The sequence below is a fragment of the Mustelus asterias genome, chromosome 2, assembly GCF_964213995.1.
Source record: "Mustelus asterias chromosome 2, sMusAst1.hap1.1, whole genome shotgun sequence".
NCBI lineage: Eukaryota > Metazoa > Chordata > Chondrichthyes > Carcharhiniformes > Triakidae > Mustelus > Mustelus asterias.
Window position 1 is genome coordinate 12,128,539 of NC_135802.1, and position 12,460 is coordinate 12,140,998.

The 12,460-nt window shown below is 48.4% G+C and overlaps 1 protein-coding gene across 2 annotated transcripts in view; it reads left to right on the forward strand.

Annotated features, from left to right (window-relative positions):
- LOC144503037 (vasoactive intestinal polypeptide receptor-like) overlaps nt 1-12,460 on the forward strand; it is a 79,075-nt gene that overhangs the window by 14,849 nt on the left and 51,766 nt on the right. For both annotated transcript variants that reach the window (XM_078227550.1, XM_078227542.1), the window contains exon 3: nt 8,938-9,045. In XM_078227550.1, coding sequence (XP_078083676.1) covers nt 8,938-9,045 — 108 coding nt within the window. The remainder of the gene's footprint in view (nt 1-8,937; nt 9,046-12,460) is intronic.

Consider the following 12,460-nt stretch of genomic DNA (forward strand, 5'->3'; position numbering starts at 1 on the left):
ACCTAAAAACTTGAAGCTCTCGACCCTTTCTACTTCGTCCCCATTAATGTAGACAGGGGCATGTTCTCCTTTAGGCTTCCTGAAGTCGATGACAATCTACTTCGTTTTGTTGACATTGAGAGAGAGATTATTGTTGCCGCACCAGTTCACCAGATTATCTATCTCATTCCTGTACGTGTAGGCCAGACTGGGTAAGGATGGCAGATTGCCTTTCCTTAAAGGACACTTGTGAACCAGGTGGATTTTTTCGACAATCGACAATGGTTTCATGGTCATCAGTAGATTCTTAATTCCAGATTTTGTTTTCATTTAATTCAAATTCCACCATCTGCGGGATTCGAACCCGGGTCCCCAGAACATTAGCTGAGTTTCTGGATTAATAGTCGAGTGAATTAGTATTACAGAAACCTAAGCCAATGATCTGGAGACTTGGGTTCAAATCTGCACTATATGTCGGTAGGAGAATTTAATTTTGAATTAATTAAATAGAGTCTGGAATAAAAAGTTAACCTCGGTAATGACCATGCAACTCCCAGTTTGTTGCAAAATTTCCCCTATCTGATGTCCTTTAGGGAAGGAAATCTGCCGTCCTTACCCGGTCTGGCCAACATGTGATTCCAGACCCACAGCAATGTGGTTGACTCTCAACTGCCCTCTGAAATGGCCTAGCAAGCCATTCCGTTCAATATAGGAAAATGTGAAATTGCCTATTTTGGCAGGAAGAATAAACAAGAAGCATATTATCTAAATGGTGAAAGATTGCAGAGCTCTGAGATGCAGAGGGATCTGAGTGTCCTAGTGCATGATTCACAAAAGATCAATAGACAGGTACAGCAAGTAATTAGGAAAGCTAATCGGATGTTATTGTTTATTGTGAGGGGCATAACTATAGGGTTCATGGTGGGAGATATAGGAAGGATATCAGAGGTAGGTTCTTTTACGCAGAGAGTGGTTGGGGTGTGGAATGGACTGCCTGCAGTGATAGTGGAGTCAGACACTTTAGAAACATTTAAGCGGTTATTGGATAGGCACATGGAGCACACCAGGATGATAGGGAGTGGGATAGCTTGATCTTGGTTTCAGATAAAGCTCGGCACAACATCGTGGGCCGAAGGGCCTGTTCTGTGCTGTACTGTTCTATGTTCTATAATTGATTACAACAGTAGGGAGATTATGGTGCAGTTGTCCAGGGCATTGGTGAGACTATATCTGGAGTATTGTGTACAGTATTGGTCTTCTTATTGAAGGAAACATGGAAATGTATTGGAAGCAGTTCAGAGAAGGTTTACCAGACTAATGCCGGGAATGGACAGGTTGTCTTGTGAGGAAAGGTTGAGGAGGTTAGGCTTGTGTCCACTGGAGTAAAGAAGAGTATGAGGCGACTTGATTAAAGCCTTTAAGATCCTGAGGGATATTGACAGGGTGAATGTGGAGAGGATGTTTCCTATTGTGGGAGAATCTAGAACAAGGGGTCACTGTTTAAATATAATGGGTCGCTTATTTAAGACCGAGAGGAGGGGAAATTTTCCTTCTCAGAGGATTGAGTCTCTGGAACTCTGTTCCTCAAAAGGCAGTGGAAGCAGAGTCTTTGAATATTGTTAAGGCAGGTCGATTCTTGATTAATAAGAACGGTTATCCGGGGGTCGGCAGGAATGTGGGGTTGGGGTCACAATCAGGTCAGCCACAATCTTATTGAATGGTGGAGCAGGCTTGAGGGGCCGAGTGGCCTCCTCCTGCTCCTGATTTCATTGTGTGCAAGTTTCGTAGGGTGATTAGGGATGGGCAACAAATGCTGGCCCACATCCCATGATTGAATAAATTAATTGTAATCAACTACAAACAATTGGAGGTCTTGTGGCTCAATGGGATAGTGTCCCTGCCTCTGAGCCAGAAGCTGCGGGTTCGAGTCCCAGCCCAGGACCTGATGGCCAAGGAAGGTGCGTCCATAATGTGACCAAACGGGTCGAGTGTCAACCTGTAAATCCATCCAATGGCAGGTAGCGAGAGCAGCAGAGATTCCTGGTCAGCCATGTGATGGAGAGAAAGTTGGAGCCTCTACCATCACCATCCGTAGCTCCAGATTACAACATATACGTAACTCGGACTCCCTGAGTGAACTGTAGCACATCACCAGAAACAGCTGGCTGGCACATGATGTACTGTTCCAGGAGAGTTTCACACCTGTTGCAGAGAAAACAAAATCCTGTTTGCTTTAAGAGATTTTATATAGAATCCCTACAGTGCAGAGCGGCACAGTGGTTAGCACTGCTGCCTCACAGCGCCAGGGACCCGGGTTCAATTGCCGGCTCGGGTCTGTGTGGAGTCTGCACGTTCTTCCCGTGTCTGCGTGGGTTTCCTCCGGGTGTTCCGGTTTCCTCCCACAGTCTGAAAGACGTGCTGGTTAGGTTCATTGGCCGTGCTAAATTCTCCCTCAGTGTACCCGAACAGGTGCCGGAGTGTGGCAACTAGGGGAATTTCATAGTAACTTCATTGCAGTGTTAATGTAAGCCTACTTGTGACTAATAAATCAACTTTACTTTTTTGAAGGAGGCCATTTGTCCCATCGAGTCTGCCCCGACCACAATCCCACCCAGGCACTATCCCTGTAACCCCACATAATTACCCTGCTAAGCCCCCTGGGGTCAATTTAGCATGGCCAATCAACCTAACCTACACAGTTTTGGAGTGTGGGAGGAAACCGGAGCATCCGGAGGAAACCCACACAGACACGGGGAGAGTGTGCAGACTCCGCACAGTGACCCAAACCGGGAATTGAACCCGGGTCCCTGGCGCTGAGGCAGCAGTGCTAACCACTGTGCCACCCATATATGTAAATATTCATATTCTTATGCACACACAAAGTTGTTTGTCTAACCATGCAACTATAATCGTCAAATCATGCCACACGGAGGACTCGGAATGAACTAACCAATCCTTGGCACTCCCCCGCTCTTTCGCAATAGTCCTGGAGATATTTCCTGATTACCAGATGAGTTACTGGGACCATCCAAAGAGCCCCAATAACTCTTGGGAAGCTGCTTGAGAGCTCGCTGCCTCCCACGGATTGAGAAGTGTCGGGCATCTGTTTTTTATTAGCGAGCAGTATTGATCCGAGTGACAGACTCCAGATCTTTCATCCCAGCTGCAGTAAACAGAATGCGGCTCGAATTCGGAACTCGGATACTGCTGACCTCTCCGGGATTGAACACCCTCGGTCTGTTTCTGCTCAAATTTAAGGGGAGTTATCTCTGAGCACAGGATAGACGAGTGACTGCTTTCTAAGTTTTAAAGTTTATTTATTAGTGTCACAAGTAGGCTTACATTAACACTGCAATGCAGTTACTGTGAAATTCCCCTACTCTGGCACCTGTTCGGGTACACTGAGGGAGAATTTAGCACGGCCAATTCACCTAACCAGCACGTCTTTCGGACTGTGGGAGGAAACCCACGCAGACACGGGGAGAACATACAGACTCCACACAGACAGTGACCCGAGCCAGGAATCGAACCTGGGTCCCTGGAGCTGTGAGGCAGCAGTGCTAACCTGTGGAGAACGCCCCTGCTCCTCTTCGAATTAGTGCCGTGGGATCTTTTGCATCCCCCCTGAACAGGTACTTACCATCTCAACTGAAGGCAGTGCCTCTGACAGTGCGGCACTCCCGCAGTACTGTACTGGAGGCGTGTTAAACCCAGAGCACCCAGTGGTGCTACAAACTGAGCCACAGCACATTCTGAGGCCGTTGTCTCTCTAACGTTCATAGCAGACCTGGAATTGTCTCGTTGCTGCACAGTGCAAAGCTGGCTTTAATTCAATGTTCCCCCTGCTAATTACTATCCAGTGAGACACATATTCATAGAATCATAGATTCTACGGCTCGGAGACAGGCCCTTCGGCCCAATCTGGTCCATGCCGACCAAAAGCCTATCTAAGCTAACCCCATTTGCCTGCATTTGGCCCATATCCCTCTAAACCTTTCCCATCCATGTATCTGTCCAAATGTTGTCAATGTCCCTGCCTCCACCACTTCCTCCGACAGCTCATTCCACACACGCACCCCACCCTCTGTAAAAAAATTGCTCCTCAGGTTCCCATTAATTCTTTCCCCTCTTAACTTAAACCTATGCCCTCTAGTTCTCGATTCCCCAACCCTGGAAATTCACCCTATCCGTGCCTCTCATGATCTTACACACCTCCTATAAGATCACCCCTCAGTCTCCTACGCTCCCAAGAAAAGAGTCCCAGCCTGTCCAATCTCTCCCTCTAACTCAGTCCCTTGAGTCCTGGCAACATCTTTGTAAATCTCTTCTGCATTCTCTCCAGTTTAATAACATCTTTCCTATAGCAAGGTGACCAAAGCTGAACACAATACTCCAGATGTGGCCTCACCAACGTCCCATACAACTGCAACATAAGTTCCCAACTTCTATACTCAATGCCCTGACTGATGAAGGCCAGCATGCCAAAAGCCTTCTTCACTGCCCCATCTACCTGTGACTCCACCTTTTAGAGAACCGAGCACCTGAACTCCAAGGTCCCTCTGTTCCACGATATTCCCCAAGGTCCTACCATTCACCATGAAAGTCCTATCTTGGGCGGAAGTTTCTGGTCCCACTGCAATGAATGGAGATTTGGCTGGACACCAGATTCTCCATCCTCGCTGGCACCTGAGCGGCACAGTGGTTAGCACTGCTGCCTCACAGCGCCAGGGACCCGGGTTCAATTCCCTGCTTGGGTCACTGTCTATGTTGCAGCTGTACAAAACTCTGGTGCGGCTGCACTTGGAGTATTGTGTACAGTTCTGGTCACCGCATTATAGGAAGGATGTGGAAGCCTTGGAAAGGTTGCAGAGGAGATTTACTAGGATGTTGCCTGGTATGGTGGGAAGGTCTTATGAGGAAAGGCTGAGGGACTTGAGGTTGTTTTCGTTAGAGAGAAGAAGGTTAAGACGTGACTTAATAGGGGCATACAAGATGATCAGAGGATTAGATAGGGTGGATAGTGAGAGCCTTTTTCCTCGGATGGTGATAGCTAACACGAGGGGACATAGCTTTAAATTGAGGGGTGAGAGATATAGGACAGATGTCAGAGGTAGGTTCTTCACTCAGAGAGTAGTAAGGGCGTGGAATGTTCTATGTGAAGTTTGCACATTCTCCCTGTATCTGTGTGGGTTTCCTCCAGGTGTTCCGGTTTCCTCCCACACTCCAAAGATGTGTGGGTTAGGTGGACTGGCCATGCTTAAATTGCCCCTTAGTGTCAGGGGGACTAGCTAGGGTAAATGCATGGGGTCACCGGAATAGGACCTGGGTGGGATTGTGGTCAGTGCAGACTCGATGGGCCGAATGGCCTCCTTCTGCACTGTAGGGATTCGATGGATTTTATGAACGGCCGGTAAGATGGCGCCCATTGTGTGTGTGTGTGTGTGTGTGTGTGTGTGTGTGTGTGTGTGTGTGTGTGTGTGTGTGTGTGTGTGTGTGGTAAGCGAAGGCAGGAAAGGGTTAAGCAGTGGAATAGCCTCAAGGCTGAGGGCCAGTGCAAGCAGCAGCCACTTGAGCAAGTAACTGGGAGCTGGCCAACAGTCACGGAACTGTGCCTCAACAGAGCAACTCCAGCACAGCAACGGGGAAACGGTACAACACCAAAATACAGGGTTGGGCTGGTCTCCTCTCTCTGCTATTGACATTGGGAGGTGTCCTGTGGCAGCAGCCTGTTTGCTATGTTGATACCATTACGCAGCTTGTTGGGAGAAACAAGTACATAACACAGAATAATGACTGTCCGTCTTATCTGCTGAGCAAATTTATGGGTCTCTCTAGCCTTGTCTAGGTTGTAGGGTCGCTGGCTGGTATGTGAGTCTGCGTCTTGACTCCAGTGTTATCTGGCAATGTTCATGTTCCCCTCTCTTCAGCAACTGTAACATTTCCAGTGTTCTGTTTAATAATCACCTCCCTCCCTGATCAAAAATCCCACTGTTGATCCTTCTGCCTTGGCAAATCTTTGCTCCATCTCCAACCTCCCTTTCCTCTCCGCCCTGTGAGCATGTTGGCACAGTGGTCAGCACTGCTGCCTCACAGCGCCAGGGACCTGGCTTGGGTCACTGTCTGTGCGGAGTCTGCACGTTCTCCCCATGTCTGCGTGGGTTTCCTCCAGGAGCTCCGGTTTCCTCCCACAGTCCAAAAAACATGCTGGTTAGGTGCATTGATCATGCTAAATTCTCCCTCCGTGTACCCGAACAGGAGTGTGGCGACTAGGGGATTTTCACAGTAACTTCATTGCAGTGTTAATGTGAGCCAACTTGTGACAATAATAAATAAACTTAAAACGAGCTGGCACTGACTAAGGCTGCCACAGCCTCCTGGGGGGGGGGGGGGGGGGGGGGGCTGGTCACCTTGCTGGAAGGATGTCTACACGGCCATGGGCAGAGGACACCCCACCTCAGCCGCACAGCATCCAGGAGTTTGGTCAGGGCTTCCTCGGAGAATCGTGGTGCAGGGTCCCTCACAGCCAGCCTCTCGAAAGGATACTGAATAAGTGTTGGGGAGACATTAATAAGGAGCTCCCCACTGATTGTGCAGAGACTGGGTCACCCCAGGACAAGTAACTCAGCGGGAAGCCGCTGGAATTTAATTTCAATGAATAAAAAGTATGAATTGAGAGTTAGTCTCAGTAAGGGTGCTACCACTGAGCCAAGAGCTGCAATCTACAAGAAACCCACCGCCCCCCCACCACTTATAACAGGTAGAAAAAAGGTACAAACACCTTAATCAAAAATAACGCCAAGATATTCAATCCCCTTCATGTTGGCTGTTAGGTTTTTAAAGATTGCTGGGAGATTCCACAGTCTGGAATGAATCATACTCGCAGCAATCTGTGGGTTCGAGCCTGAGCTTCTCTCATCGGTTTAAGTTTAAGGCCTATTGTTCCAGTGGGGTGAATGTTACCCCACATCACCCTCTGAGGGTGGACATATAAAGTGGCCAGCCCCTTGCCCACCTTAACCTGTCCCCCATATTATGGGGAGTAAGGCATTAAGGTGCCTACCCACCTTTAGGCCTACTGAGGTCCTTAGCTGGCCAATCGATGGACACTGTGGCTAAAAGAGCAGGTCAGAGGCTAGGAACACTGCGGCGAGTAACTCACCTCCTGACTCCCCAGAGCCTGTCCACCATCTACAAGGCACAAGTCAGGAGTGTGATGGAATTCTCCCCACTTGCCTGGATGGGTGCAGCTCCAACAACACTCAAGAAGCCCGACACCATCCAGGACAAAGCAGCCCCGCTTGATTGGCACCACATCCACAAACATCCACTCCCTCCACCACCGACGCTCAGTAGCAGCAGTGTGTACTATCTACAAGATACACTGCAGCAATTCACCAAAGATCCTTAGACAGCACCTTCCAAACTCACGACCACTTCCATCTAGAAGGACAAGGGCAGCAGATACATGGGAACACCACCACCTGCAAGTTCCCCTCCAAGCCACTCACCATCCTGACTTGGAAATATATCGCTGTTCTTTCACACTCGCTGGGTCAAAATCCTGGAATTCCCTCCCTAACGGCATTGTGGGTCAACCCACAGCATGTGGACTGCAGCGATTCAAGATGGCGGCTCACCACCACCTTCTCAAGGGCAACTAAGGATGGGCAATAAATGCTGGCCAGCCAGCGACGCCCATGTCCAAAGAAGGAGTTAAAAAAACTTTAAAGATGCCATGCTGCCTCTGCCACAATAATATTTGTGGTTGCGAGGGGAGGGGTGGGAGGTGGAACGAAAGATTCTGATCCATCAGGTTTGACAACTCTGGCCGAAGGGAGGGTGGGGGGGAGGCTCTTGCCATCCCCTGTACCCACTGGAAGCACCCAACTCTCCTCCTACCTAGCCTCTAAAACACTCCCCTCTTCCTCCGCAGCTCCCTTCTCATTAGAGTCCTCGATCCCTCCCTGACCAAAATCTCCAGACTTATCTTTAACCCCAGGAGACGCCCTTTCCCCTTGCAGCTGCCTGCAGTTTCAGCAATGGCCACTGCTTGATTCTGGCGCTGCTGGGAGCACAGTCCAATTGGTTGGCAACTGTCTGGATTCCCTATTATGAGGGGGCACCGCTCCCCCTGTCAGGTTAATGAGGCCACTCCCAGCGTAAAATTACACCGAGGCAATCAGAGTGGAAATAGTTGAGAGCTTCAAGTTTTTGGGTGTCCAGATCACCAACAACCTGTCCTGGTTCCTCCATTCAGACACTAATTAAGAAAGCCCACCAATGCCTCTACTTTTTCAGGAAGCTAAGGAAATTTGGCATGTCCGCTATGACTCTCTCCAACTTTTACAGATGCACCATAGAAAGCATCCTTTCTGGTTGTGTCACAGCTTGGTCCTGCTCTGCCCAAGACCGCAAGGAACTACAAAGGGTCATGAATGTAGCCCAATCCATCATGCAAACCAGCCTCCCATCCATTGACTCTGTCTACACTTCCTGCTGCCTCGGCAAAGCAGCCAGCATAATCAAGGACCCCACATACCCCGGACATTCTCTCTTCCACCTTCTTCCGACGGAAAAATGATATGGAAGTCTGAGGTCACGTACCAACCGACTCAAGAACAGCTTCTTCCCTGCTGCTGTCAGACTTACCTTGCATTAAGTTGATCTTTCTCTACACCCTGGCTCTGACTGTAACACTACATTCTGCACCCTCCTTTCCTTCTCTATGAATGGTATGCTTTGTCTGCATAGTGCGCAAGAAACAATACTTTTCACTATGTTAATACGTGTGACAATAAATCAAATCAGCGAGCTACCAGCCAGCTTTTCCATCTGGAACTAAGTCCTGGAGAATGGATCCCAGAGTTTAATATCTTGACAGCCAATGTTTAGGGTGGAATATTTTGAAACTAAAGAATTGGTGTCCGATTATTTTAAGAGTGGATGTTTCATTTGCAGGATGCCAAACCATGTGGGACAACCTCAACTGCTGGCCTGCCACCCGGGTTGGGGAGACTGTGGTGATGTCATGCCCGTTGTTGCCGACCATATTCCTGGACATCGAAGGTAAGTTTGTGACTCTCACTGTCTGTGGCAGCCCTCACGCAAACTCACATCGCTGGTAGTCAGCATTGGATTTACAAAGAACAAAGAACAGTACAGCACAGGAACAGGCCCTTCGGCCCTCCAAGCCTGCACCGACCATGTTGTCCTAGCCAGACCAACCACCTGTATCTCTCTATTCCCCGTCTCTTCATGTGTCTACCCAGATAAGTCTAAAATGTCACTAACATGTCTGCCTCAACCACCTCACTTGGCAGTGCATTCCAGGCACCCACCATGTTGAAGTGGAAACTTTCCTGCTTCTGACTGTGATATAAAGACTCAAACAACTATCGTTCCGACAATATAACAAGCATTTATTTACGAATAACTGCATGCAGTATATGGCTAAAACTTGGGGCAGAGAGCAGTTGGTACAACTGCTGTTTCTTCCACAAGTCCGCAATTACACAGAGAAACAGTTCAGTATTTATACATAATCATTATCAGTTTTCATGACCAGAGCATATTCAGGAATTCGATTAGTAATAGAATCATAAGCAATGTCATTAATCATGTTTTAACTTGCTGACCTCCTAGAACTCTTTGTCTCATTATTCATACCCTTATCTTGTCCTTTGATGGAACAGAAGAAGGTCGTTGACTCCTTCCTCCCTGACCTTGTCTTGTTTTATTTACTCGTACAGTCTTATTAACTCTTACAGGGGTCTGGCATTTTGAAATAGCTTTGGTCAGCTGTTCTTTATATTGTAACAAATAGTTGACCAATTTTCCCATCATGCCCTTACTTAGTTCGTACAACTTCACAACCACCCTCTGTGTAAAAAAGACTTCCCCCGCACATCTCTACTAAACCTTCCCTCACCTTACCTTGAACTTGTGCCCTGGGGAAAAGCTTCCAACTGTTCACCCTATCCATACCCCTCATAATTTTATAAACTTCTATCAGGTCGCCCTTCAGCCTCCGTCTTTCCAGGGAGAACAATCCCAGTTTATTCAATCTCTCCTCATAGCTAATACCCTCCATACCATTTAGAAGTATGAGGGACAATCTCGTTGCAGTCTACAAGATTAGGAAGGGGTTTGATCTGGTGGCAGCTGAGAGATTGTTTCCACTGGTCGGGGAGTCTAAAACTGAGGGAGCACAGTCTCAGGATAAGGGGCCAATCGTTTAGGGACTGCACGGTGGCACAGTGGTGACCACTGCTGCCTCACAGCGCCAGGGATCCGAGTTCAATTCCCGGCTTGGGTCACTGCCTGTGCGGAGTCTGCACGTCCTCCCTGTGTTTGTGTGGGTTTCCTCCCACACTCCAAAGATGTGCAGGTTAGGTGGATTCGGCCATGCTAAATTGGCCCTTAGTGTCAGGGGGACCAGCTGGGGTAAATGCATGGGGTTGTGGGGATAGGGCCTGGGTGGGATTGTGGTCGGTGCAGACTCGATGGGCTGAATGGCCTCCTTCAGCACTGTAGGGATTCTATGATTTTATGATTCTATATTTCACGCTGTGGGATAGACAGATTTTTTTTGTGTTTCAGGGAATTAAGGGATATGGGGAGCGGGTGGGAAAATGGAGTTGAAGCCCAAGATCAGCCATGATTGTACTGAATTGTGGAGCAGGCTCGATGGGCCGTGTGGTCTACTCCTGTCTTTCTAAAATAAGGGGGAGCAGATTTAGGACTGAGTTGAGGAGGAACTTCTTCACACAAAGGGTTATGAATCTGTGGAATTCCCTGCCCAGTGAAGCAGTTGAGGCTACCTCATTGAATGTTTTTAAGGCAGGGATAGATAAATTTTTGAACAGTAAAGGAATTAAGGGTTATGGTGAGCGGGTGGGTAAATGGAGCTGAGTCCACAAAAAGATCAGCCGTGATCTTATTGAATGGCGGAGCAGGCTCGAGGGGCTAGATGGCCTACTCCTGCTCCTAGTTATGTTCTTAAAAGGTGACTGAGTGCACTTAGCTACCTCTCAGAGAGCCCCTTTCCTGTTAAATGCCCCTCCCATTAAAGAACTACCCAAATACAAGCTACCATCCAGTGTCCCAAGGGCCGCTTGACACATTTTGACTTTTGCCCTGGTTCACCAATGTTTCGAACACATCGGAATCCATCTCTACATAAAGAAATGTCTTCCAAATTGAACCTTAAATTTGAACGGAATGGAAAATTTGGATCCTCCTGTTCTCATTTCACTGGGAAAGAGAAGAGCCGATCGCTCTCACCCTCATCAATAATACTTTTGTTTGATTTTCACAGCTGTTCAAAGAGAAAAATGGATTCTGTGCATGTGATTCTTCAACATGGCTGCCCAGACACAAGACTGATTTTGTCAATGGGCTTTACATTATAGAACCCACTCTCTGTAACAGTCAGCTGATTCACAACACCCGCTCCACATTGGGGCACCATGTTGGCATTTTACTTTTCGTTCTAATAATGTGGGCATCACTGGCTAGATCAGCATTTATTACCCATCCCTAATATCCCCTTGAGAAGGTGGTGATGAGCTGCCTTCTTGAACCACTGCAGCCCATGTGGTGTAGGTACACCCCAGTGTTGTTAGGGAGGGATTTCCAAGATCCAAGTTCCAGCGACAGTGAAGGAACGGCGATACATTTCCAAGTCAGGATGGTTAGTGACTTGGAGGGGAACTTCCAAGTGGTGGCGTTCCCAGGTATCTGCTGCTCTTGTCAATCTAGGACACAGGGGTCAAGAGTTTGGAGGTGCTGTCAAAGGAACTTTGGTGAGTTGCTTCTGTAGGTGGTACACACGGCTGCCATTGTGCATCAATGGTGGAGGGAGTGAATGTCGAAGGTGTTAGATGGGGTGCCAATGAAGTGGGCTGCTTTGTCCTGGATGGTGTTGAGCTTCTTGAGTGTAACAAAGAACAATACAGCACAGGAACAGGCCCTTCGGCCCTCCAAGCCCGCGCCGCTCCCTGGTCCAAACTAGACCATTCTTTTGTATCCCTCCATTCCCACTCCGTTCATATGGCTGTCTAGATAAGTCTTAAACGTTCCCAGTGTGTCCGCCTCCACCACCTTGCCTGGCAGTGCATTCCAGGCCCCCACCACCCTCTGTGTAAAATATGTCCGTCTGATATCTGTGTTAAACCTCCCCCCCCCTTCACCTTGAACCTATGACCCCTCGTGAACGTCACCACCGACCTGGGGAAAAACTTCCCACCGTTCACCCTATATGCCTTTCATAATTTTATACACCTCTATTAAGTCTCCCCTCATCCTCCGTCTTTCCAGGGAGAACAACCCCAGTTTACCCAATCTCTCCTCATAACTAAGCCCCTCCATACCAGGTAACATCCTGGTAAACCTCCTCTGTACTCTCTCCAAAGCCTCCACGTCCTTCTGGTAGTGTGGCGACCAGAACTGGACGCAGTATTCCAGATGCGGCCGAACCAAC